The following is a 27,464-nucleotide window of genomic DNA, read 5'->3' as shown; positions in this document are numbered from 1 at the left end:
CTCTAATATTCTCCTCGGAAACACTTAGAGCAGCGCTAGACCAGGGCAAAAAAGCAGTCCTCATACTCCTAGACCTGTCTGCGGCGTTCGATACGGTGTCACATTCCATCCTGATAGACCGTCTAGCCGCGGCAGCCTGGGCCAGTTCAGATCGGAAGAGATCCCAATAAAGTCAGGTGTACCGCAGGGCTCCTGCTTGAGCCCGACGCTTTTTAATGTGTACATGGCTCCCCTGATTTCCCTCATATCATCTTTTGGAATAGCTACTATTTCATACGCAGATGACACACAACTCATCCTAGTGATGGAGGATGAAACCACCGAAGCAGAAACAAGACTTAAAAACTGCCTTAAAGCCACTTTCGATTGGATGAGGGTGAATCACCTTAAATGTAACACCGGAAAGACCGAGATTTTGCCGTTCGGTAAGGGAAACTCCTTTAACCCAGCAATATGGTGGCCAGAAGATGCAACCGTTCCTCCTAATACAGCAAACACAGCCCGAAATCTAGGGGTAAAATTTGATCCTTCCCTTAGCTTTCAACAACAAGCAGTAGCCGTGGCAGGGACCTGCTTCGGCTTAATAAAAGGGCTCAGGAAATTTTTTGACCTAATCCCCCTTGCCGCAAGGAAGACGGTTGCAGTAGCTCTCATCACCTCTCGTATAGATTACTGTAATAGTATATACGCAGGAACTAACAGGACAGTCTGTCATAGACTACAGATGGTGCAGCATGCAGCGGCCAGACTAGTCCTTGGATGGAAAAGAAGGACTTCAGCCACAATTGCTATGGAAACCTTGCATTGGTTGCCCATTCACAAAAGGGTGCTCTTCAAAATTCTGCTAATCACATTTAGGGCAGTTAACAAAATAGGACCCAAATACATTGAGAGCATGTTCCAACGCTACATTCCCTCCAGATGTTTGAGGTCCCAAGGTGACAATCTTCTGACTATCCCCAAGTTTAAACTCAAAACCAGAGGAGGGAAAGCCCTGGCTGTCTTGGGGTCCAGAGCATGGAATTCACTGCCCCCTCCCCTCCGACATATTACTACAGAAACAATTTTTAGGAAAACTGTTAAAACCTGGATCTACACCCTATCCGAGACAAAATGCAAAAACATGATTTAGTATCTTTAAACCAAGGATCCATCACAAGATCAATGAGTCACCATGGTCTCCCACACTCTGAAGCGCTAAGATGCTCCTTGGAGTGTAATCTGCGCTATACAAATACTAATTACATTACATTACATTACATTGTAGGCAGCATATAGTGAAATGTTTGCATTAGATGTTCTTGTTGAGTGTGGCTACTCCTCTGCTGTCAGCATCTTGCCTCCATTCATCCAGTGCTCTCAGCGTCACAGCAGAAAAGAGTTGGGATATTTCCTTCCTGGGTAGAGTTTGCGAACTTCTCCGTTGTCCCAGATTGTGGTATCCTGGATGAAAGAGCTTAAGTAGTCCTACTGAAAATGGGTGGCATTTGCCATAACGTGAAGCCACTTCTTCCCAAAGTATTAGATTGGTTTGCACGCAACTGCAGACGGGAAACAGAATTGCATATGGTGCATGAATAGATTCACAAAGGGAATTTGTGAGTGGGCAAGATGCAGCACATGGGTGCAATTTGTTTATTCCTTTGCATCACATCCAGTTACCCAACTTGCAGTTCTGGGCTGTTGTAGGGGAATGGCAGGCACTGGTCTCTGTGCCTCTCGTGCTCACTGTGATGTACAGAGATGGAGCCCTGGTACACCACATCTTCTCCCGCTTCAGTCCTACCTCAGGACTTTTGTAGTGGAAAGTACCATGCAAACAGGGAACATAAATGTCTCTTGCTTGGGGTCATGCATCTGTACACCAACGCTAACAGAGGGCCGGAGCATTACAGTACTGGTTTACATTCCTATCCCAGATTTACGGGCATAAATCTCTTCCATTCCACTTTCTGCACTTGCTGCTTTAGGCCTGGGCAGGTGTATGATCTGCACATGAGTGGGGACATAAGCAGGCCATTGTTCATCGTCCCTATGAGAGCTAATGAATAGTTATCCAGTGAACTTTAAGTGGTGTGGAGGGGCTCTTTCATTGCAATTCTGCCGAAGGACGAGCTCTGGGATAACATCCCTGAATACAAGATAGACTTCCTTAAGGCCTTGCGCCCTTCTTTATTGCCTGGAGAAGTTCCCTTCCTGGGACCCTGGTCATGCAACAGTGGACATGGTCTTTGCCTGCGATGGCTAGTCCCTCATGCTGGTCTTCATTGTTGGCACCCTGGAGAACTGCTGTTTGGCCATTTCACACTCCAGGAGTAAATGAAATCAATGGACAATTGAAATAACACATGCATGTAGAACACCCTCATATCCCGCATCATCTACAATTGATGGACACCAAGTACTTTGGTTTCTCATAACGAGTACAATGTGCAAAGGAGTGACAACTAAAGACTAATGGTAAGGATATAAGCCTTCCAAGCATTCAAAAGAGTTCATAAACCCATTATCTCGAATTACAGCAAACCTATGCAGAGGGTGAGCGTCCCTGAGCATTCCACATGCGACTGTAGCTGGTTTCAAAACAAGTACAGGGTGCATCAAACAATCTGCAAGGGGCATTGAGGCCCACACTGATGATAGATTGCCTCATTCTGTAAAGAGCAGCTGAAGACGGCTTTAGCAACCTTGAGCATACACAGCATACCTTTGGTTGCCTTTAGGGCCAATTACTATGGCACACAGGCTACCAGTTCCAGCAGCATGCTATTGACACCTGACCCGCCCGCCTACTTTTCGCCTCTGAATGAACATACCTATTCAGCATAAAACTGGGTATCATGAAGGTGAGTAATAATCATCTTTTTGGACCAGCAGAGAGGCAAGTATGTAGCTGTTCCTCTACCTCCTACCACACATGGAAGTGCCATCCTCCTTTATCATCCATCCTTCCACAGGCTAAAGGATTTATCTTGATCGCAGCTACTCCTTAGCATAACAACCTACTCAGTCATCCGTGCCTTTACCCTCATCTCAGATTAACAAAACCCTTTAGTAGTCCTTGCGCCTTTACAGTATGGTTCATGCTTTGATCTCTCCTGTCTTGTTTGTGGCTAAACCCTGTAACTAGTCTCACAAACAGAAGACAATGAGCTGCTTCAAGTCACTACAAACAACAGCAATGATATCCAGTAGCGCATCATGTTCAAGACTATGGTTGAAACCATAAATGAGCCATCCCAGTCTAAACAGCTTAGAATCAAGGTTATGTGCAAAAACTGCCTTCAGGCGTCCTCATAGTGACTTCCTAATTCTTTGGCCTTCTCAAAGACAATAATCTTCTGGCCCCTCAGGTCTTTCACACTGGGTCACACTCTCTCTCCTTTCATGTTTTCATCCACTAGTACTCTACAACACTTGTCCCCATCTATCTGTTGAACACCCTGGTTCTTCAAGAGACCAGCTGCAGGTTTTCGAGAAATATGAATAGCAACACCTATAAATACTGGTTGACAGCAGACAAAAGGAATGTGGATCAACCATAAGGAGAGGAGCATCATGCTAAGGAATTTGGAGGACAGGAGGTACCATTTCATCTTGACCGCAGTCTTAAACTTGATGAAACCATTGGCTTCACCACTAGGCCTTGCCATTGCTGTACTTGCTTGGCGTGCTAAATGTGGAAAGGACGCGCGAGGTAACCAGGAAGTGCAGCCCCAGCCCGATGATACTTCCGTACTGCAGCATTTGAAAGGTTGGTACCCTATCAGCTGGAGCTACTTTGCTGCTAGAATGTACAACATTGAATCTGTGTGAGTGCCTCACCTTAATTCCCTTGTTGAATTAGCTAATATTCTTTAGTAAATTATTTCAATTCATTGTTATGCTTTTTGTATTTAGATTTACTAATTCAATGAGTGAATATAATTATCCTGGCAAATGTGTTGATAAAATTCAACAGGACAAAGTGGTAGATTTCTCCAACACAAAAGGGACCATGTTTTATTAGTATTCCTAGGCACTGCTTAGTTACTATTCAGGAGCAAGGCCTACTTTGCTGCCTCTGGTTGTTTTTTTGAACCAGCCCCATTGGTGACAAAATAGTTTTGCACAATACAACATGTTCTTCTTTTGTTTATCCTGCTCTGATATAAGTAGCAAAATAGCATGTTGTCAATCAGTCTTGATTCAGGGTCCAGCTCCTTGGAAGCTGGCTGTATAATCCACGTAAACCGAATGGTTTATACTGTATTCTTGTGTGTGAAGTTTTCAGTTCTAATTTACACTCCTTGTGTCCCAGCTCAGCTTATAAAGAGGTCTTCAAGATTAGAAGGACCGATCTTGTGTCGTAAAGCAGCTCTGTCTAGCTGTTTATTGCTTACTCTAGTGACCACGCTAACTAAAATTGAAAACGTTCCCAAGAATGTAAAAAGTGTTGGTAAACAAATGACAAGGACTTAAGTAGATAGAAAAGACTGCATGTGAATATTTGAGGAGAAAGACTGACGTAGATCTGGAAGGTTGCATCTTACTAGGTGAGACAAAGACTGAAGTAGATATACAAATGTGCATCTCACTATTTGAGGGACAAAGACTGAAGTAGATATGCGAAATTGCATCGTAGTAGGTGAGGAGTAAAGATGTTCTGAGTATTTCAGGAATAAAGTCTCACATAGAAATGAAAGATTGCAGTTTAGTAGGTGAGGAATAAATACTGAACTAGATTGCTTCTCAGGTGAGGGGCAAAATCTGGAGTAGATATAAAGGTTTGCACATTTGTAGGCAAGGGGAAAAGAATGATGTAGACATTAAAGCTCACATCTGAGAATGCGAGGGACAAACACTAAAGTAAATATTTAATTTTACATCCCAGAAAGTGAGGGACAAAGATTGAAGTAGCTATGAACATTTATATCTAAGAAGGTGTGGGGCAAATACTGAAGAAGATATGAAAATTTTAATCTCAGTAGATGAGGGACAAAGACTGAAGTAGCTAGGAAAGTTTCAATCTCAGTAGGTGAGGGACAAAGACTGAAGTAGATAGGAAAGTTTCAATCTCAGTAGGTGAGGGACAAAGACTGAAGTAGATAGGAAAGTTTCAATCTCAGTAGGTGAGGGACAAAGACTGAAGTAGCTAGGAAAGTTTAAATCTCAGTAGATGAGGGACAAAGACTGAAGTAGCTAGGAAAGTTTCAATTTCAGTAGGTGAGAGACACAGACTGAAGTAGCTAGGAAAGTTTCAATCTCAGTAGGTGAGGGACAAAGACTGAAGTAGATAGGAAAGTTTCAATCTCAGTAGGTGAGGGACAAAGACTGAAGTAGCTAGGAAAGTTTAAATCTCAGTAGGTGAGGGACAAAGACTGAAGTAGCTAGGAAAGTTTCAATCTCAGTAGGTGAGAGACAAAGACTGAAGTAGCTAGGAAAGTTTCAATCTCAGTAGGTGAGGGACAAAGACTGAAGTAGCTAGGAAAGTTTCAATCTCAGTAGGTGAGGGACAAAGACTGAAGTAGCTAGGAAAGTTTCAATCTCAGTAGGTGAGGGACAAAGACTGAAGTAGCTAGGAAAGTTTCAATCTCAGTAGGTGAGGGACAAAGACTGAAGTAGCTAGGAAAGTTTCAATCTCATTAGGTGAGGGACAAAGACTGAAGTAGCTAGGAAAGTTTCAATCTCAGTAGGTGAGGGACAAAGACTGAAGTAGCTAGGAAAGTTTCAATCTCAGTAGGTGAGGGACAAAGACTGAAGTAGCTAGGAAAGTTTCAATCTCAGTAGGTGAGGGACAAAGACTGAAGTAGCTAGGAAAGTTTCAATCTCAGTAGGTGAGGGACAAAGACTGAAGTAGCTATGAAAGTTTACATCTAAGAAGGTGCGGGGCAAAGACTGAAAAAGATATGAAAGTTTGCAGCTTAGAAAAGGTGTAGCCCTTTCTTTTCTACTACTTTTGTGAAAGTTGGCCTAGTGAAAGGCATTGAGATTAGTTTTCTGTTCAATGTGCATAAATCGGTTTTCTAAAGCTTTCATTCTTATTATGTACATTTTAGGGTGATGACGGATTTCCTGGTTTGGAGGGCATAATTGTAAGTATATTTTTCGTTCAATTAATTTCCGTATTTTCTTCAGACCACAGATGGTTTTGTTTGTTCCTATTATGCTATTATTCAGAACAAGACATCCATGTGCTGTGTCTGATGAAATGCCACTTAGAAGTCCCTGCAATGCCTCGTAGAATTGGCTTTTTTCCCCTCAGGATGCTATATTGTTGGAATTTGGCCCGATTTGTGCTGGTTCTTTCTCTCTTTTTTAAATGCCGCCACTATCCGGTGACCTCACAGTAAATGCACGTTTGGGATGATGTTATAATCTGCAGATGAGAATCCCGGGTTGATGAACTCGAGTCTGAAACGCAGTGTTTTGAAGCACTTCACACTTTTGCCAACGGTGGCTTGTTAATAGCAGAGTATGGCTTACTTGTAACTCAGCCGAATAAAGTAATAATATCATTGGAAACTCTTTCTGTGCATTTCTGAACAGGCTGACTTGACCTCTACACAAGTAACTTGAATGTGCATTATGCATTGCCAGACCCTATTTGAATATGTTGTATGAAGCCTGTTCACTCGTTTTCCTTTACTCTGTTTCGCCCAAAAACTTTCATGTCTTTCCAGTATATTAGCACTGTAAGGTTGATATATTATTTTAAATATAGCAGAGTTCCCTAATTTAAAATGTACATGCATGTATGTATTTGAATTTGTAGAGCACAAACAAGGCTTCCTATAAAAATTCCTCCAAAAATATCTATAGAATGTACAGCACTATTATCTATTACAGAAATATTTGAGAATAATCTCCTCTGGAGCTGAGGCAACATGCCGTCATTCATGCTGACAGGTATATGAATTATTTTAAAAAAGGAGGCCCTTTACCATGTCCAATCTCAATGACCCCTCAATAGGAGGTCCACATTTGCAGGGAGCTGGTATGCATTTGCTACTTCCACAAGGCGGTAAATATAAACAGAATATTCAGACAAACCACTATTTCTTCAGCTTGGTGTATCAGAATCCTTTTTTATTCAGTCAGTACTCTGCTAGCTGGACTCTTAGTCCTCTTCATCAGACATGTGCTACATTTGTTTTAAAGGTGTGAGACTTATGCCACATTGGTCTCACAGGCCTCAGGACATCCATGTTGCTCTTCTTCCTTTTTAGACCTTGCCTAAAACTTTGCATGCACTGTCTTTTGTTAGCTTACAGTAGGCCTAGTGTTCCCCCATTGCTTACCATTGGTTGCATTTATTGTCACTCTTGTTTGTTTGCATGCTTCTTATTGGTCAGCTTCTGTCGGCTTTCCCTCCTCTTCTTGAGTTTACCCCTCCCCTGGATCCTGAATGCATTAAGTGTGTACTTCTTCTGATTATTTTCAGGCACTAAGTTTCTATTTAAGTGCTCTACAAGAGTGCATGTTGTCTAGATGCCTCCCTCGTGTACTTCTCCCATTTCCGTGTTCCTCTTTCTCCGCCTCTCTCAGTTGCCATTCTTGCTTCCTCACTGCCTTCCTTCCCTTGCTGTTCTTACTTCCCCACCAGACCCTTTTCCATTTGCTCCTCCAGCCCCTCTCGCCCACCCTTCATTGTCTGTTTGCTTCTTTAGCCCCTCCCTCCTACCCCCACTGTCTTGTCTGTTTCCCCATCTGCTCCCACCTGCCCTCCGTATTCCATGTGCTGAACCATTTTTCAGCTTGCAGGCCCAGTTCCTCGTGCCCTCCTCTTTTTTTGTCTTACTGATCCAGCCACTCCCACCTACCCTTTTTTGTCAGCTTGCTTTCCAATCCCCTCCTGCCTACCCTTTATTTTCAGCTTGCTGCCCGACCCTTCCCACCTGTCTTCCATTGTCAGCTTGCTTCTCCAACCCCTCCTGCCATCCTCTGTTGTCAACATGTTGCCCTAGTCCCTCCTGCCCACTCTCCATTGTCATCTTGCTCCCCATCCCATCACATCTTATTTGCTCTCCATTGTCAGCTTGCTCCCCCATTTTTGTTCTACGTTGTTAGATTGCCGCCCCAACCCCTCCTGCGCACTCTCTGTTGCCTGCTTGCTTCCCCAAGCTCTTCCACCCGCACTCTATTGTCAGCTTGCTTCACCACCCTCTACCACCCACCTTCTGTTGTTAGCTTGCCTCCCCCTGCCCCGTCCACTCACCCTTGGTTCTCCTTTTATAACCGCTCTGCAGTACAGCACAGCTAAATATCTCATAGGTGAGACCTATTGGCTTTGCCAATGCTAGTTTTAGGGCTGGCTTTGCAGCACAGTTGTCTGCTTACCAGTGTGTGCTTTGCCTCTTCCCAGAGGAGTATTTCTCGCTCACCTCATGCTAGTGGCTGTTTGGTGACTCATTCTGCCTCCTGGAGTATTCTTGTATTGTAATGCATGAGGGACTGTTGTACATCTCAAAGTACACTGCAGCACCACACATTATATTATTTGTCTCATAGTTGCACTATATATTGAAGGCAATCCGTTTCTGTTTTGTTATGTTTGACATTATAGTCAGGATTCAGGAAGCAAGCCAGACCTATTGGCTTTGCCATGCTTGTCTTAGAAGTTACTCTATAGGTTATGAGCACAAAATACGTTGCCATCTGTCCACTACTCTTTCCAAGGTGAAACATTGATTCCAAAGTCCTAGCAAAAAATATTGTATTGCAGATGAAGCAAAGTTCTAATGCAGCTATTATCTTTAAGTGTGTTCTGTAAATTAAATGTTTGTAAGCGTTTACACATCTCATTTATATTTGGGGTATCCTTCACCCCCAAGTTTATAAGGGTTTGAAATTGATTCTGGATCAACTTGATTTATACCTTGATTTCGGGTCACCAAACCTCAATGAAGCCTAAAGCTCAAAGCCTACTATATTAATTGATTCTGGCCAGCCCTTGACTGCTAGGAGCAGGTACCTCTTACAGCAGAGAGAAGCTTGCCACTTGCTGATACTTTTTCAAGGCAGTCTTCCTAAATGCAAGTATATAGGGCTCTCAATAGGAATGACCTATGAATCCCCATGGGGCCAGAAACAGCTTCGGAATTATGAGAATTGTGGAAGCACCGCGGATCTTATGTGAAAGCATGGGGGAAATGTGAAATGACCAGGGGAATGAGAACCAGTGTTACAGATTTTCCCAGACTTTTGTTTCACTGCATAAAACATGTAAACACCCTTGTAATCAGTCCTTCTTTGCACCCCGCTCTCAAGCTTGCCAAAAACAATATGTTGGCGTATTTGGGTGCTCCGCCCAGACACTTAAATAAAACAAAAATGGTAAAAAACATTTAGGCATCATTTCCCTGAAGTGAGAAGTGGACACTGTGGTGGAATGAACTTCATTTATATTGTAGTACTTCAGGAAGATGATTCATTTTATTTTTTATTTACAACAGTTGAAATTTTGGATTAAGTATAATAAGCCTCAGCATAAATCAGGAAGAAAAGTCCCTTCTTCAGGATGAATTTTGTTAAACCTATTAAACAAGACAAAAGGGCCTATCCATTTAAATATTTTAACTTCCTTTCACTTAAAAAAAATAAGTTGTTGCTCTTCAAACCCCAATCATTATCACTTAATGATTTAGGGTTTGATGAATAACGATTTTTAGTTCAAATTAAAAAATTATCCTCTGCTAGAAATGCAGGGAGCTTTCCAGCCAATCGGAGTGCTCTCATTGAGGCTACATTCATTGTTACTGGTCCGCACAAGAAGCATTCTGATATCTTCCAATGGCGCTCAAGTGCACTCTGGGTCTGGAGCAAGAACTTTCTCTTACCTGAAGAGATAGCACAAAAACAGCCCACTCCACCCAACAACCGTGAAAACGTAAACAAAAATGTTTCTACTTTTTTGGGCTGATTAGGCTTTTTCTTAGCAACATCAAACAAAAGGTGCAGCCCAGACTGCCATGTGTATGCAGGCTGCTAATGAAAAGGCTGAGGGAGTGCTGGGGGGAAATAGAGCCATTTTTTTTACAATCTGTTCAGGCAAGAGCTCATGTTTCTGCAGCACTCCCCATTTTTTTGAGGTAGGGTGCAAATATTATTGCCTTTACCTGCACACCAATAACGGCTGTTAATTACCCCCCTTAGGTATACAAACTCACATTTGTCTCGCACCCAGAAGTAGAGGGAGGATAATTAACTCCTGTTATGCCTGCAGGAGTAGTTAATAATGCTAAATACATCTAGAAATAGACATTCATTCCACTACAGTTTGCACTTTTCACTGTGAGAAGGTCGCATTAAAAATGGTCTCTACACCCCAAACCTCTTCAGTCCTCCTTGTGGGTTGCAAACCTCATTTGCCCTTATTAAAAGAGAAACTTAAGGATTGGTTTACATTGGATCACACAATCCATGTAAATATCTAGCAGTTAATGACATAGTATGTTATGTTAAAGAAACTTATAAAGCGCACTTATATTCAAAGGTGTCCTGGCGCTACGCTCTGACTCACCGGAAACCAAGAAAGGGGTGCCTTAAACCGTGAATAACCATATCTTCACCCCCTTTCTAAAAGAAAGGAGCTCTGAGGCATTCCTGAGATGCCACGGCAGACTGTTCCAGGCTTTCACCGCACAATGGGAAAAGCTGTTGCCTCCCCAACTAGCTTTTTTTATACAGGGAACAGCCACTAGTTTACCTTCGGAGGATCGCAACGCTCTCCCCGAAACATACCATTCAAAGTATCTGCTCAGGAATTCCGGGCCAATTCCCCTCAGTGACTTAAAAACTGTGCACAGAGCTTTGAATTGTGCTCATTTTGTCACTGGCAGCCAATGCAATTGCCAGAGTCCATCTCGAACAGAGGCAAATCTTGGTATGCCTGTTAGCAGCCTAGCCGCTGCATTTTGTACTAGCTGTAGTCTGTACAGATGTTTTTTTTTCAAGTTCAGGTACAGACTATTACAGTAATCCAGCCGAGACAAAATGAGGGCTGAGACTGCTATCCTAAAACCATCAGCTGATTGGAAAAATGTGATTTTCTTCAATATTCTGAGGAGGTAGAAGCAAGTAGATACAACTCCGCTGACCTGGTCACCAAAATCAAGTTTGTGATCCATGATTATGATTATTTTTGTAATTTGGTTTGTTAATCCCCTTGAACAGGTAAACAAGTCTCTTTATGTTGATTTGGTAATCGGAAGTGAAGCTCAATGCCATCCATGATACGAAATATGACAATAAGAAATCTATTTTCGAATAGGTTACATGTATTCCGCATGCATCCTACTAAGTTTACTTAAGATAAGAAAATCAATTGTAGACCAGATCTTTGGGCAGTTTTCACACACTCTCGCTTTCAGATTTTTCTCTATGTTTCCACTGTACTAAAAAAGAGCGTTGGTTCCTGGTGTAGTTCTACGGACACAAATAATTTTGATAGTACTTGTTGATCTGCCTTACATTTCTGGTTTTCTTTCATTACTTAAGAATTGTTCTTTTATGATGAACTGTTGATGTCTCTTTCATGCAGGGGCCTCAAGGTTCACCGGGTCCCCAGGGATTTGTTGGACCAATTGGACTACCAGGTTTACAGGTGGGTACATTATCATTCTTTTTTTTTCTTCTAAATTCTCAGCCTTTTTTAAATCTTCTTTAAGGTAAGGAAAAAGTATAGCCTTGGCCTATCTCCTCAGTTAGTGGCATATGCTAGAGTAGTGGTCGAACTATTAGAAGTCACTACCCTCTGCTAAGGGCATTAACAGTTCCTAATTGCCCTCCCAAAAATTATGGGTCTGAATAAAAACATTGGATGCAGAAGAAGTGTAAAAACAACTGAGCTCTGTAGGTGATCAGCATGATCAGCATGAGTAGTCATGCCATTAGCACCAGTGCAGCCGTCTCAACCTCTATATACATTGACACTTCCCCGCTAGCTATATCTGTTTCTGATCACTGCTGCTCACTGTGACAGTTCTTAGAGTACAGCAAACAACAGTAACGTCCGCATTGTAAGCCTTATGACTGGCTGAACGAGCCTCAATTTTCTAGATAATAGATGGTGAATTATTGGTATTTCCATCTGGTAGCACTAGTAGTTTTTTGAGAAAAGAAATAAATGCTTGTGTATTTCCCACAACAAATCAGTGCATGACATGTTTTAGAGACTGACCTATCCACGGGCATGAGTTTTATTTTACCTTCAAATGTGGGAACTAGTCAAGGATTCTACCAAATCAGCCAGGGACTTTTCAGGGCTGATTTACGATTGACCAGTGTTCATGAATTGTTAGAATGCATATTGAGACTCTTTTTGAATTTCCTTGCAGGGTCCACCGGGCTTTCCTGGATTTCCAGGACCAAAAGTAAGTGTCATTGGTGTAGATTTTTGTCTTTGTTTCTTGATGTATGTGTTTGTTGTTTCAGGCACGTTTTACATAAGCACATGGACTACTTTATAGCTATGTGTTTCTTAAAAGTTTGAAATTCCATGTTGTTCTTGAATCATGACCCTTGAAATGCCTTAAATATTGAGAAGGTCCCGATTCTAAATATTCTGCTTCTAACTCTGGGACTCAGCTCTTGGGAGGACCTTTTAAACATTCCCGATTGCTTCTGTCTTTAGGATTAAAACCAGGACTGATTAAAACCAGGACTCTGTCTGTAGTAGAAATGATGGCCTCCCATTTCTGCCCTTATTGTATTTTGTATATAAATGGTCAAGTATAAACGTATGGAGGAGAGCAGCTAGCCAGCCAATTCATCACATGAAGCTTAATTCGCTGTAGGACACCACAACCTTAATAGGAAGTATGCAGTTAACATTAATTTTCCTAGTAAATTGCGCTGTGGGTAATACGTCTCACCCTGGTAGATATACTTGGGATTGTGGAGGGAGATACTGGAAACAATATAGAAATAGGAAAAGCTGATCAACCACTGGGGGTACAGTTAAAATCTCTAGAAATCTACATTTCAGAAGATGTCATATTTTGATCTGAATCAAATACTATTTGTTTTACTTCGCTCTCACGTGCTTCTCTTGGAGCGGTCCTGGTACCTTAATGCTGAAATGTCAAGGGTTCATGAACCTGATTGTTTTGTAGATTTATTGGGAATCTTAGAACACTGATTTCCTGTTATGTTTGCTTTAGCTGAAAGGCAACAGATACAAAGTAATGGATAAAAAATGCTGGAGCCATCATTTCTTAAATGCTAGTAATTCCTCTGGTCACCTCATGTTTTTCAATTGCATTGTATTGAAAGCAGTGTTATAGAGGACCTATAAATTATCACAAATGTATATACACTAATACATTAAACAGTGTGTGATATAAAGTAGGTATCGGATACAGGTCAATTAGATGTAGAATAATATATACCATAACTGTTTGCCAGTGTCACCCCAGTAGAATATACATGTCTGACAATATGTCATTTCCTTTTATCCTATCCCGATAATTGGTTAATTCTGTAGACTGCTACACATATAATCATTAAGGTTTAATCAAGGGAATCTAAAGTCTGTCTTATCCTGTTCCTCTTCCAAATAGTCATTCCTAACATTTGAGCCCAAACCCCGGTTATGCAGTGGAGATATTTTTGCCTATGTATTCTACATATTCTTTTTGTTAACACATTTGAGGCTTTTTGCCATAGTTCGTCACATTGTTTTACCTCATCTGTGCAATTGCATAAGGAGTCATTCTCAACTTTGCCCGGGAAGGTGCAGTCCAGACTTAACGGATGGCCAGATCGCATCCGCTTATGACACAAGCATACTTAGAGGTGTTTCAGCTTTGCTGCTCCTCATTGGATAGGTTGAGCTTGGGATGCCTCAACACAGAGAGCTCAAGCCCTCGCCTGGACATACTCTATAGCACAGGAGGACTAAGACAACAGCAAAGCGATGAATGAAAAGCCTTGCTGTTGCTTTTTAACCACTGTTGGTGGCTCTAGGTAGCAATCCAGTACATTGTGTTTTTCAATGATTGTCAGAAAAGAGACTTGGTTGGCTGTCCAGAGAAAGCATCAGTCACCCTAACCTCCTGACACACCACCTCTTTCTGGGGAGTCATCCTTTGTTATAACATGGTCCCCACAAATAGGTGGCGTCACTCTAAACTCATTGTAGCTATGCCAAAGTGAGATTTCACCGCAGGGCAGTAAACTCTGGAGTGACTCTTAGTCCCTCTTCTAAGCACATAGGAAAAGATTGGTTTTGTAAATGCTTTGGGGAGAAAGGTACAAGAGATTTATGAATTTCACGGTACTATACTCCAGTAAATGCTTCTGAGCTTACTGTTTAAAGTCGACATTGGATATCTCTTGACAGTACCGGCATCTGTGTAACGAGATACAGTCACACCACCCATAAGGTTTCCACCACTATATGAAGAATACCTACATAATTAATGACTGGGTTAACTGATTCACTTTTTAACTCCACTTTTCAACTTTTTACATCTGAATTCATAACTTCTGCAACATCCCTTCTTTGAAACTTGTATTTTGAAAATATTGAATGCTATAGGGTATTGATGAGACAGATCATCTTGAGCAACTGCACATCTGGGAGCTCCTCTGATGGGTTGTAAGATAGATCCTAAGAATAGTCTTCCCATCCTGTTCAGTGGAGTTTTTCAACAGCCCCGTTGCTGTACCAATAACATAAGAGCTATGGAAGGGAACCAACCTACCTCCTTGAGTGTGAGAACCAGGCGATTTGCTAGCTCCTGTCATTTGGGATTCACGTTCTTGCCTTATTGGGTTATTTTAAAAGAGGCATGGGTGCTGGGAGTAATTGCATGATATTGCCTCTCTACTTTGCCCCAAAACGTGGTGCCCGCCAGTCTGTTGGTGTGACTGATTTGTGGACATGAGAAGAGTGAGATACCACTTCCCTAGAAAGATGTTGGTTCCCCAAAATAAAAGACGTAGACAGGTATCTTGGGTAATGCTGTGTCATGAGGTCGTAAGCTAAACTACATTAAATCAAATTTTGATATATATCTTATTCTTCCTCTATGGACATAGTCTTTCACTGAGGCAAAGTATTACAGCAAAGTTGGCAAGAAATGCTCAAAGTGTTTTCACATGAGCAGAGCATTGGCAAAGTCAACCCAGACATTTGCTAAGTGAAAAACACAGGAAAACTGTTGCTTTGTGATAGATGAAGCCTGGTAAAGTGTCTGTTTCGGGGATTATTTGTGAAGAAATGGAGAGTGGAGAAAGGTAAATAAAGAAATCGACATGGTCATGGAAGGCTTCCAGAGATTTTTCCACACCACAGAGATGGACTTTCTTAATCATTTTCTTGAACAATCTTGCAGTCTTGTTCCAGGATACTTAGGTGCTCATCACTAGAGGCCCAGAAATCAACGCGTTAGCCACAATGAAATTATGCAAGCCAGGGTTCCTGCTAATTGCAAGGGCTGGAATAACGGGGAACTAATAGTAATAACATATGGGAATCGGTCTTTCCCACAGTTCTTTTCCCAGTATTTCACCTGTGAAGTCTCCAGGTGAAATACCCCATACATATTCCTGCCAGTAACTACAGTTTATGGCCCTATCCGAATTCTACGGCTTTGCATAATGAGTGCATATGAGAGCCTTTTTTTTTCTTCCCTAGATTTCTGAAAAATCATATATCAATCTTTTTTTCTTTATCCTTCCACCTCAATAAGAAGTGAATAAATAAGGTTGTAGTTATGCTATGTGTCAAGTAATTTCTGTTCTTTGTTCCTATTTTTTCAGGGAAACATGGGTGTTGGCTTTGAAGGAGAGAAAGGAGAAAGGGTAAGCTTTGTGAAACAAATGCTAGCGTCGAATGAATTAATATTTCTTTGGTGCAAAGGTACTTGCATAATATAGATGTTGGTAAACTGCAGAAACTTACAAGTCACAAACCTCACAGCCTTCAATTAAACAACGTGTTATGATTGTGCCTAAATTATCTCTATACAGTAGTGAGTTATTAAATGCCTTTCATTGATGGTCTCTAAAACATGAAACTATTGCTTTCAAATTAACAGTTGAAACCAATGTTGATATTTGACAAGTAAGGTCTTATGATATGTGCTCTATATAGACCCACTTTGTAAATACCTCGGTTTGTGATCAGATCGTTTAAACCGTGTAGAGTGCTATGTTTCAGAGCCTGCTGTCACTGGGAATATGTTTAAGATCCGGCATGTTCCCACATGAATCATTTTAGCATTGATTAGCAGAAATTGAGACCCTTACTACAAATCCCTTGTAAATCCCAGCTCAGATTATGTCAAGAGTTACCATTTGAATCAGGATTACGGGTAATATAGGAAAGCTGCAATCCTAATTCAACAGTTTGCATCTTTCAAGGGAAAACCTGGTGAGATAGGTGTAGGGAAAGGTCCCAGAATCAGGGCAAAATGTGAGCTGAGAGGCCAAAGTCCCGAAACAATGGTTATTTCCCATTTTCATGCGTTAACCATGCAACTAGTTGGTATTACTGCAACCTAGAATCACCCCCACATTATTGATGGTGCCAGATGTGGTATTACTGTGTTTTTCCTTTTGTATTAATAATAATCGCAAAAATAGATCGATTTATTGCGCAGTGTTATGAAGTGTAAACATGCCTATATATGGCTGTTTAGAAGTGTGGGACAGAGTTACTAGAATAAGGAAATGAGAAATGATACATATACACATAAGGAGACCGTAGATGCAAAATGATATTCAGAGATATCAACTGGAAGACATCACTCAAGGGAAAGTGTACAAGTGAGAAGAAGGAACTATAGTGAATTCCAGAGATTACCTCAGAAGTGAGGACAAAGTACTTATAAAAGAGGAATATGAATAGAGAGACACCTCTAAAAAACTATAAGTGTATTAAAGACGGCAAACCATGGTCACAGGAGAGAAAGGGTGGAAGCTAATGCCAAAAGGAGATTTAATCAAGGTAAAGAGACAGTAAACACGGCTGAAAGATAGGAAGATGATTGGGTGTAAATGTAACTTCGTGGCTAGTTGTCCACTTATGTGTTTGTCACAGAGTCATGAATCCTGAGGAAGACTTTGTACTTACACCAAGAAGAACTATGTCTACCCGATGGCCAAGTTTGCAGTTATGGTTTACTGCCTAATAATACTCAAATTCATTTTTAAAATCTAATTCACCATACATTTTCTTATTCAACATTGGTGAAAAGTTTCTGGGGTGTATGAAAAACCTGCAGGAATTAATGCTGAACACTGATTACCACAAATATTCTCCATTTCTCATGGAAAGGATCGTAATGAGGTAATGTTGCGGTCAAAATGGGTGGTGATGGACGGAGCATCAGAACCAATCAAACACTCACACCCAGTCAACAGATCTGGGTTTGATCCATCACCGTTCTTTAGCCCACTCTGCCACCCCAGTTCAGACATAGCCATATGCAAATCAGTCTGACCCTGTGCCTCATGGGAACAGTCCAGCCCGAACTGCCAAGCCATGCCTTCCCTGGACCGGAAACAATGTTGCAGCTTGAAAAGACTGTATTGGTAATTCGAGGTGCAGTGTCACTGTTTAAGTTGTTATGTGCTCCTTTTGTGTATATAAAAGTTGATGGTTAACTGAATCCTGATCTCGAGTGTGGGTGGCTCTAGAATATTGAGTGAGTGTTGTGTGAATGCATCAGATATGTTGATTGACTTGTGTGCTCACAAACTGGACAAAATCCGACTTTGATAGTATTAAGAGGCCTCTCTTCCTTACCTTTTCTGCTAAAAAATTGCCTGTGTGGGGAGCAGGTAGGTTCTTTCTTCTGGGTTCGTCAATGTAGATTGAACTGTTCTTCAAAGTACAAATCTCAGGTTCTTGACAAATCAATTATCGAACATGCTTTCCACTAGGATTCCTTGGCCACGAACAGGGCTGACATTAATGTTCAGGCTGAACTGGAAATTCATGCATGTTCTTGCTTTGGTTTCATATAGGGAGATGTTGGATTGCCCGGTGAGAAAGGTGCAGAAACGCCTGGAGAGTTTACAGGACCTCCAAAAGGACACAGAGGCGAGCAGGTAGGGTGTCTTCCTGGTACCATACTGGTTCTTTGACAGCCATGTTTTAAACGGTGTTCTGTTAGACAAGCATATGGTCGCCTAAAGATGCATGCTTATCTTCGCACTTCTCAAAAGTCATGTGTCCCGTGAAATTCATATCTATTAGAATGCTTCCTTGTACTTGATAAAATAATAACAATACAGAAAATATCTACTTCATTCACGTGCTTGTTTTCCAAATGTTGAAGCTTCCCTTTATATCAGTGCCAGCCTGGAGTAGCCTATTTACAAGCTTCTTTCAAAAGAGAAGGAAAGTAGCAGAAGTGTGTCCAATGTTTGCGGACATGGCAATTTACTAGTCTAATGCCTGGCTTAGAATATTTTGGGAAGGTGTATTCTTTGGTGTCTTTGCCACAGTCTCGGCAATCAAGGAGAGTAAAACTAAAGATATGTTAGGGTAATTTAAACATTTGAAACATAAGCAACATGTATAACAATATATGTTTTTCTGGTAAGTACCAGTATCCGTCCTCTTACACACAACATTTCAAATGCCTGTGTAAGATGCCTGTGTAAGATGACACTGCATGTGCTTGATGGGGGGAATAGCTTTTCTTTGCTTTGGCTCCCAGTCTATAATTTCCGCAGATTTTGAATTAGCGCTTTAAATTTTGTGATGCATAAAACACAAGTGAAGGTTAACTTGTTTTAAAGGTATTATTAGTCTGTTCCTTCTGCACACCTACTGGCTCGCCCAAGGGCCTGTCTTTTAATACTTGGCTTTGTGCGCTGGGCCAGCGATGAGTGATTAGAAAATCTGTGCTGCTGTCAGGTAATCTCACCAATTTGAAGAAGGACGATAAGCCAAGTGCCCAAGTACAGCTCTTTATAGGAGCACATAAGCCTCCTTTCTCCGTACCGTGTATCGCTTCTCTTCAAATGTTTGTGCACATGCATTGTCGCACACGCTCCAAATTGTCTGTACATATTTGCCCAATACTTTTTGTTTCTGTGTCTGCTCTCTACTGTGTATTTATGTTTCTGGTTGTACATTGTCTGCAGATGCAGGACACCGGACACTCACACTCCTTTTACAAACATTGAAAAGCTAGGCCTTGCTTTGACTCCCAGCCTTTGACTTTGTCAGTGCTTGTTTAGTTTTCTCATAGTTTTTGCAAAACATTATTGTTGAGGAGCTGTGGAGCTCTCATCAATCTAAAAGAAATGGCTAAAAACTAAAATATTTTTTGGGTCTCAAAAAGCACACATTGCCATAATAATTAATCCATGGAAGGGAACTACTTTGTGTGTTGATGTGCTCCTAGTGAAAAGCAGAATGCCATCATTCACAGTAAAGTGAGCCTGTAGTTGATGTAGGCGAGCCTGTTGCGCTATTCTACATGCTGCATTGGGCAGAAGAAAAATATGATTGACACAATAACAGACAAATGGAAGAAGAGGGCTGGTTGAAAGCCCCAGTAAAGCAAGTATATATATATATATATATAGTTTTAGCAAGATCACTAGGTCTTGGCTAATGCCAAATGTCGAAAAGTGATCATTCAAACCTAGTACTTGGGATATGCACAGTTGTGCAAGGATGTACATTGTTCACACTGCATCGCCACACACCAGATTCTTGTTGTTTTGCCAGTGAAGGATGTGCAAAAACTATGTTGGCTCCTCTGTTTGCAAACAGTTCGAGATACAGCAAGGCTCCAGTTCTGGTCTGAAGGTTGTACTGAGATGTGGTTTTTAGTGCCGGTCGTTCCCTCTGCAGGAGCTAGCTGGTTGTGTCTCTAAGTCGTAGCTGCCGTTTTGTAGTTGGTTAAAGCTTGACCTAGATTTCTGGCTTGCTAAAGTTAGCTACTTACATTAAGTTCTTTCTAAGTCAATGCTAATACAATTACGTCTCCTATATGTGTCAGACTGTACAAGAATCTTAATCTGAAAGCAACTCCTACTTTCTTGCAAGCAAGTGCCTTGATCAAGAAAGACGATACAATCGCATGTGATTTAATAACACCACAGGGTGATGCAAGTTCTTCAGTTAATCCAGTTTTAAAACCCAGAAAAAAATAACCACCTAAGTTAGGACCCAGGAGGTCAAAGAATTTCTTACGTTGCATTATCACTCTCAGCCATGAAGCTTCAGAAATATTTGTAAGTTGGCTGATTACGTCCCTTCATGTGCTCCGAATGTCCAGGTTGGGGCGCTTGAACAGGTCACATTGTGTCTGCTGTTCCTTCCATTTTGTTCCCCAGGTGTGAAAAACAGAAAGTTGGCCTACTCTGCCTTGCACCATGATTAAGATTCTTTTTTTTGTCATTGAAGCCATAGGCTCCCAAAATGAAATGTTTGAATGCATTTGCAGTTCCTATTAATTTACCGACTCGGAGTCTGTATGGAATGGTATAGCTGATTGGGCAGTTGTTCATGGGATCTTTGACAGTGGTTTCCCTTACATATTTAAACAGGAGATTAATACAAAAGGTGGGGAAACCCCTTAAGCAAATGAGCAAAAACTGTGCTGCATCATTAGAAGAGAGATGCTGTTTTCTACACCAATTTGTGTGACAGCTATTATTTCATCATTCTGTTCCCACAAGCTCAATTGTTGAAGTTACAGAGAATCTTGAAATCCACCATGAAACTTGTGAGCGCATTACATTGACACCGGATATTCCTCCTAGACTTCTCTTAGCTGCCTCAAACACACCAGGTACGGGCTTTGAAGGAATTGTGCAAGGCACATTATTGGATAAGGTCAGTTCCTTGTGCAAACCTTTGATCAAATCTGTGCTTCAAACTATTCTAACAGTCTGTCTTGATCTGAAAATATATGGTGTTGTGGAACTTCTGCATCCTCTTTCTTCTCCTCCTCATTCTGAGCTCTGTGCTGAAATGGATTGCTCTACCTGTGACTCGGACCAGGGGCCCTCATGGCTCTACAAAGCGATCGTCCAGAATTGTGGCTCCAGTGGTAGAGCAGGGCCTGGTTATGTTGGGTGAAAACTCATGTACACTCAGGAATGGATCCAAAGAGGCACCTCCCTCTGCTCTTAAGGGACTACAGCTCACAAGTACTTTAGGAAGATGACACAAACACAGGAGAGCTGTTTCTGTCAGAGGGAATGCCCCAAGGATGACTGGATCCGGAGTGGATGGGTTAAAATAGGATGGGACCAGAGAGAGGCATAGTGGCTAGGAGAAATATGAACTAAGGGCACCCTCCGAACAGTGGAAGGAGAATGAAGCACCCACTGTAATAAGTTCAGTAAAAGTCTAGTTGCATAAATGGTCAAGAGCAGAAAGGTAAGAGAAGTTCTAGGCAACCTTGGTACTGCGCAAATTGCTCAGGCACTTCCGGGCTATAGCTATGCCTTTTTATAGGCCTTCCTTGATTATTAATTTTCTGGGGGGCACAGTAGCTTTGAGTATGTTTGTTTGTGAGAGGGGGCAGCGCCTATCCAATATCCAAGTATTCTGTACTGCGAAAGCAGACATGGCATCCACAGCTTACAGCTGCCTGCAAGGTATTGTCTTATGTGGGATCCTCTTGCTCTGTGCCCCTGTGCGTGGTCACCAGCACTGATACTTTTTTCTGCCAATGAGTCTGGAAGCAGAACCTAGAGCTCAAGTATCAAGGAGAATTCAGGAAATTGTGAAAAGATCAGTCAGAAAAACTGCTGGAAGATGGTAAAAAAACAAGAACAAGGACAGAACCGTAGGGGGATGATGGATAACCATCTGGCATCACTGAAAGAAATAGGTGCGTCATGTGGGGGAGCAACTGTGAGGTAGAAGAAAGTGCATCTGGGATGCTGGAATTATCAAGGGAAATGGAGAACACTGCCTTTAAGTTCTGCCCGAAATGCCACCGTACGTTTGCACAGAAAGACAGTCCCAAGGTCTGCAACCTGTGACTGCTGAGTGATCACACCGCTGAAGACTGGCAGGAGTTTGCCAAGTACCATTCAAAGACTCAGGACCAGGGGAAAACAGAGGTGGGTGAATTACTCCACAACGCAAACAAAGCAGAAATAACAGGGACCTCGCCCTGTCCAATGAAGATGAAGAAAATATTAAGGAAACCAAAGAAGCGTAAGGAGAAGGGTCCACATAGAGAAAGGAATAGTTGAACCAGAAAAAAAAGAGCTGCCATACAAGACATTGAGAGAGGGAGACCACAAGAGATGTGTGTAGGTAACACCTCAGAAGCTAGCGCACCTGAGCCAAAGGATTTGAACTCGAGGGCACAAAAATTACCCTCAGCGCCAAGACCTTCAACCAGCGAAAGGAGGTCAAAAATCTAAAGAACTCCATGAGTCCCGACACAAGGATCCCATATGAGGACTTCCTTCGTACACAGGATTGCTGCCGAGAGGCGATCGAGACTGTGAGAGGAAGGAGTCAATGCAAGACACACCAACTCTGGGAAGAATGACGCCATCCATCCTCAATGCCCAATAAAGAACACTCATGGTTGAACAAAAAAAAAAACTTGAAGGCCAAAATACCAGCGATACTCCAGAAGAAGACGGATTTTGACAAATACGTTTAAGGATTTTGAATCCCTTGGAGACCAAGCAAGGACAGGAGACACGAAGGGCAGCAAGTTGAACTACCACCACTGTCTACACCGGAACCCCAGGAGGAAAAACAAAAAAGTCTTCTTTGAGCCGGAGGAGATGTATGAGAAGGTTTTTCCAGGACCCCGAGACCACCAATGAAAAATGGCAAGACCTTGACGCTGATTCACCCGAGAAGAGCATTTAATCCTGCCCTTTGAGGCATTCACCTCCTAATGACATTGCAGCGTACAACACTTTCGTAAAAAGAGCTGCAGACAAGTATTGGATGCAGCTAGAGGAAGAACAGTCATAAGTTTGTTTTCTTCTCGAAATTCTCTTGCGATTGCAAAACAAGTTTTGATACCTCTCTATGCTCCTGAGCGTCCTAGACCGAGGTAGAGAGGCTTTTATGGAACAAGCTTCATGTAAAACTGTAACTGAAAGGATTGATAAAAATACACACACTTCTCAAAAGTCCCCTTATATATAAATGGCAATGCAGTGGCAGACTCAATAATAGTGGCCATAGCCAGAAAAAAGTCAATTTTTCAATGTCAACAGGCCCTCTGCCGTAAAAAGAAAGCAAAATAGTGAGGATGGTGGGACACAAGGTAGAAAGAGCAGCCGCAACACAATGAAAAGTAGGTAGCGCCAACGCGCGCCTCAATTGGTATGGCCATCAAAAGTGGGAGGAAACTGGGGAGTTGATGAAGCACCTCCTTGAATAGTACAGGTAAAGGGAAAATTCCACCATAGAAGAGAGTTATGCTATTTCCAAAACCTGACTTAAGTTTGCGCTGGACGCTCTGTGTACCTGCACTATCCTTAGGAGACACCTTTGGTTACGAGTCTCGGGGTTTTAGCACAAGTTGCAGTCGACAATTAAAAACACTTTCTTCACTGGCAAAGTTCTGTTTGGAGTGGCAATGGATGTTGCCATGCAACAGATAATAAAGGATAATAATACCCCAAAGGCCATGGGCACCCTACAGTTACATGGCAACAGGAGAAGGGGGACTACTCAAGTGAGAAAGCTGTCAGGAAGAGGAGGTTTTCAAATCACTAATCCTCAGACATTATTCCAACATACCAATGTATCACAATCAGCAGCCCCACAGTGGCAGTTCCCCTCAACACCTTGTTAGACCTTTTGAGGCAGATCCAGAGGAAGAAGCCGGCCCTCAAAGGTAATGCTCATTGAGCAATTGACTTCAGTGCGGGAGCACCCCGCCACATCCCTCCAGTGAGGGGCAGAATAAGAGGTGTCCTCAAGGAATGGAAGTCAACTACTTGCGACAATTGGATACTGAACGTTATCCAACACAGCTACTTTATTGAACTCTTAAAAAAACAACAAGTGTGAGGCCAAAAGAAACTCTTGCCGACAAAGAGCAAAGCTGCTTGCAACAGAAGGTAGTGGAACTCCTTCAAAAACAAGTGATTGAAAAAATACCAAGGGAAGATAATCTACTCGGTATGGTTCCCGTTACCAATACCGGACCATACACTGAGACTGATTATGGATCTTCTGTGGTTAAACAAACAAAATGTTTTTGTTAAAAAAATCTTTTGTACAAGATTTTCAAAAATAGTAACAGCTAGTACAAAATGTCAGACAGAATGACATTCGATACAGCACAGTTCACCAAGTCCTACACAAACATGTGCTCCGCCCAATCCTCCCCCTTCTCCCTATTGGTTTCCCAGCAGATTGTCTTACTCAGTAATGTTTACTCAGGGACCAATGGCCAATGGGCCTGCTGATCTTCTGAGCTTATAATCAGCCCAGTATCTTACCCTTCCTCTCGGACCAGAGCCATACATCCTTATAATATTCCAGCCCACTCCAAACAGTCCTTCTCAACCTTATGATCCGTATGGACCTCACACATCCTGTGTTCCTCTGCCAGAGCCCATTCTCCCATGTGACCATATACATGAAGGACCCTTATCTTAATGTGCCAATAAACAAGAAGCACAACAGATTCTTTCAATTCAGCATGAACCAGGTCTACTGTCAACCCCCAGAGCGTTTTCAAAATGTTTACCTATACTGCTGCTAGTAAAGGGGAGCTCATTCACACGATGCCACAGGAACATCAAAGCAGCCATGCATACATTGCACAAACTAGGGTTCTCAATGAATTTGGATAACCCTTCCCAATACTTAAGAAGAATAAGACCTTTCTAGTTTCATGACTCCCTACCCCACCACCAAGAGGATTATGACAGAGAGAGAAAACTAACTTTTACCAGAAGGAGCTAATTTCTGCCAGTGAGGCCAGTTAGGAAACAAATTACCATGATGGCTCCACGCATAGCATTAATTCCACATCACAAACTTCATATAGGATCAATTCAAGAATACATACCAAACCAGTTGTCACAGGCTATCAGGAGTTGGGAGGATCTAGTAGTTGTTACTTTGAAGGTACAGAAAGAAATTGCATGGTGGAATTGACCAATATAACAATAGGGAGGCCTTTTGTACAACCTACTCTGTCAGTTACCATCACTATAGATGCGTCCTACACAGGATGGGGAGCACACAGGTTGAATCTGAGCATCAGGGGCCTCTAGAATACAAGGAAAGCAGTAAAGAGCATAAATATGTTGTTTTCTGAAGATAGTTATTGTGGGACAAGGTGCTTTCTAGGCGCAGGTAAAAGGAAAGACAGTGCAAATCTAATAATACGTTCTGTCAAAGCTAGCCCAACACACTTGGAAAATGGCCATTTAGAGGCATACAGCCCTAACAGCAAACAAACACTGTAGACAAACAACAATCATGCATGGATGGAAAGTAAAACAGCAGGTACTGGAAATAAGTTTTCAACAACGGGGTACACCAGAATTAGACATGGCTGCAGTCTCAGAAAACACAATATGCCAAAACTTTGCAGGCATTTACCGATACCACCTTTCCCAAGGAAATGCTCTATAGATAGACTGGTCAGGAAATTATCCATACTTTTTTTACCCAATACCACTGATATCGCTGGTGATATACAGTGCAGCCACTCATGCCACTAATATTAATAACACCACAATGTGCAACACAAATACAGTCCTGAGGGAGATTTTGCATGGAAAACGAATAAAGCTACGACCATCACCGGACTGACTATCAATGCAAATGGGACAGGCCAGTCACCCAAAACCAACCAATCTCAGTCAAACAACTGATGAAGAAACCCTTCAAACTGCTGCATAAAGCAGCACAACAAATGATAACACTGCAAACAGCATTTCTAACAGCAATAACATCACTACACAGGGTAAGAAAACTATAAGTGCTTACAACACAAGAACCCTACTTGGATATCTACAGAAACAGAATGATTTACAAAGACGGGTCTCATGCTAACTAACCCACATTTCCTGCCTAAGAACATGCCACAATCCATGTGAACCAAACCATCCAGCTGCCAGGGTTTTTCCAGCAGCCAAAGACATAAGCTGAAAAGCGCTTTAAATTCTTGACACTTGCAGGGCAGTCATGTACTAAGTGGACTAGACTATTTCCTTAGCACCAGCTAGCCTGTGCTCACCAAACAGACAAAATGAACTGTTGCATGATGGACAGTCCAAACATTCCAGACGTGTTACAGGAGAGCAGGAATACTGCTAGTAGACAAAGATAGAACCCACTCCACTAAGGCAACCCTTGCATTCTTAGTGAATGTTTTAAATAATGACATGTGCATAGCAGCCACTTGGTTGTCCATATGCACTGTACAAAACACTGTTGTGTGGACATTCAAGTCAACAGAAAAACAAAAGTAGGGCAAAACGTATTAAAGCATCTGTATGCGAGCACAAACTAATTTCAACCCAACCTCCAAAAAGAGAAAAAAAACACTACACAATCAGTTCACAGCATTTGAATAATGAAAAAAGTCTTGCTGCAAAGCTAATTGGTTACTTACATGTAGGAGTACTTTTGCAGCTTGAAGAATTTTCTGGATTCATGTGCAACACTCCCACCTACCCAGCAATGAGGTGCATTTCAAACAAACTACAGAGCCGTTAAATTGTTCACACAGCATGTAGAAAGTATTGTTTTTTTAAAACATGGACAGAAGGTCGCCAAGAGGGAAAACAAATTTGAAGATGTGCACGTCTGACGTTACGAGAGGGCCGACGACGCCCACAGGGAAAAAACTGAAGAGGACAAGAAAGCGAAAATTCTGAATCAAACCACTAAATGGCAGAGCATGTAAATCCAGAAAATGCTTCAACCTGCAAAACTATTCCAACAAACAAGTAAGCATTGCATTCCACCTAAGTTTTGTCTGCATTATTTTCCCTAGGCTTCCCTTTCCTACGTCGCCGTTAGCAGTTTTTTCTTTTTTGACATTCTGTAACTGGACAAGACTACATGACTTTTCTAAGACCATCTTACTGAGTGGACCATGAATATTAATGTGGTATTTCTGCACCCGGAATTGCCAATACCACAGGAATACTTTAAGACATGAGAAATTTCACACTTGATGCCAATGGTGATGTCTCATTTTCATGCTGTTTTTAAGCCACTCTTTTCACCAGGCTTTTGCTGGTGAAATATCTGGAGGGAGGACATTATCAGTACATTGTCCCCTCTTTACTTCTAATCCGATTTGGCAGGTAATGTTTGGTACTGGCCTCTTGGGGATTGCCTCCTGACTAAGATCGGGGATCTGAATGTTTTCTAGTCCTCAGCGGCAGTAGTTGCTATGAGTTTTGAAGAGCCCAGTTCCTAAAGTTGGATTTTTAGTAAAACAGATAAGCCCTAAAATAGATGGACAGTATAGGAGGACTAACAGTAATAAACTATAACATACATTGACATTTTCTAGTGTTCTCCTGGGGCTTGGTATCCA

The 27,464-nt window shown here is 41.8% G+C and overlaps 1 protein-coding gene across 2 annotated transcripts in view; it reads left to right on the top strand.

Annotated features, from left to right (window-relative positions):
• Positions 1-27,464, top strand: part of COL4A6 (collagen type IV alpha 6 chain) — an 847,824-nt gene that overhangs the window by 421,997 nt on the left and 398,363 nt on the right. For both annotated transcript variants that reach the window (XM_085608162.1, XM_085608161.1), the window contains exons 9-13: positions 6,039-6,074; positions 11,522-11,584; positions 12,318-12,353; positions 15,748-15,789; positions 17,959-18,042. In XM_085608162.1, the coding sequence (XP_085464288.1) occupies positions 6,039-6,074; positions 11,522-11,584; positions 12,318-12,353; positions 15,748-15,789; positions 17,959-18,042 (261 nt within the window). The remainder of the gene's footprint in view (positions 1-6,038; positions 6,075-11,521; positions 11,585-12,317; positions 12,354-15,747; positions 15,790-17,958; positions 18,043-27,464) is intronic.

This window comes from Triturus cristatus, chromosome 5_2, assembly GCF_964204655.1.
Source record: "Triturus cristatus chromosome 5_2, aTriCri1.1, whole genome shotgun sequence".
Taxonomy (NCBI): domain Eukaryota; kingdom Metazoa; phylum Chordata; class Amphibia; order Caudata; family Salamandridae; genus Triturus; species Triturus cristatus.
This window is presented reverse-complemented; position numbering and strand designations above follow the sequence as displayed.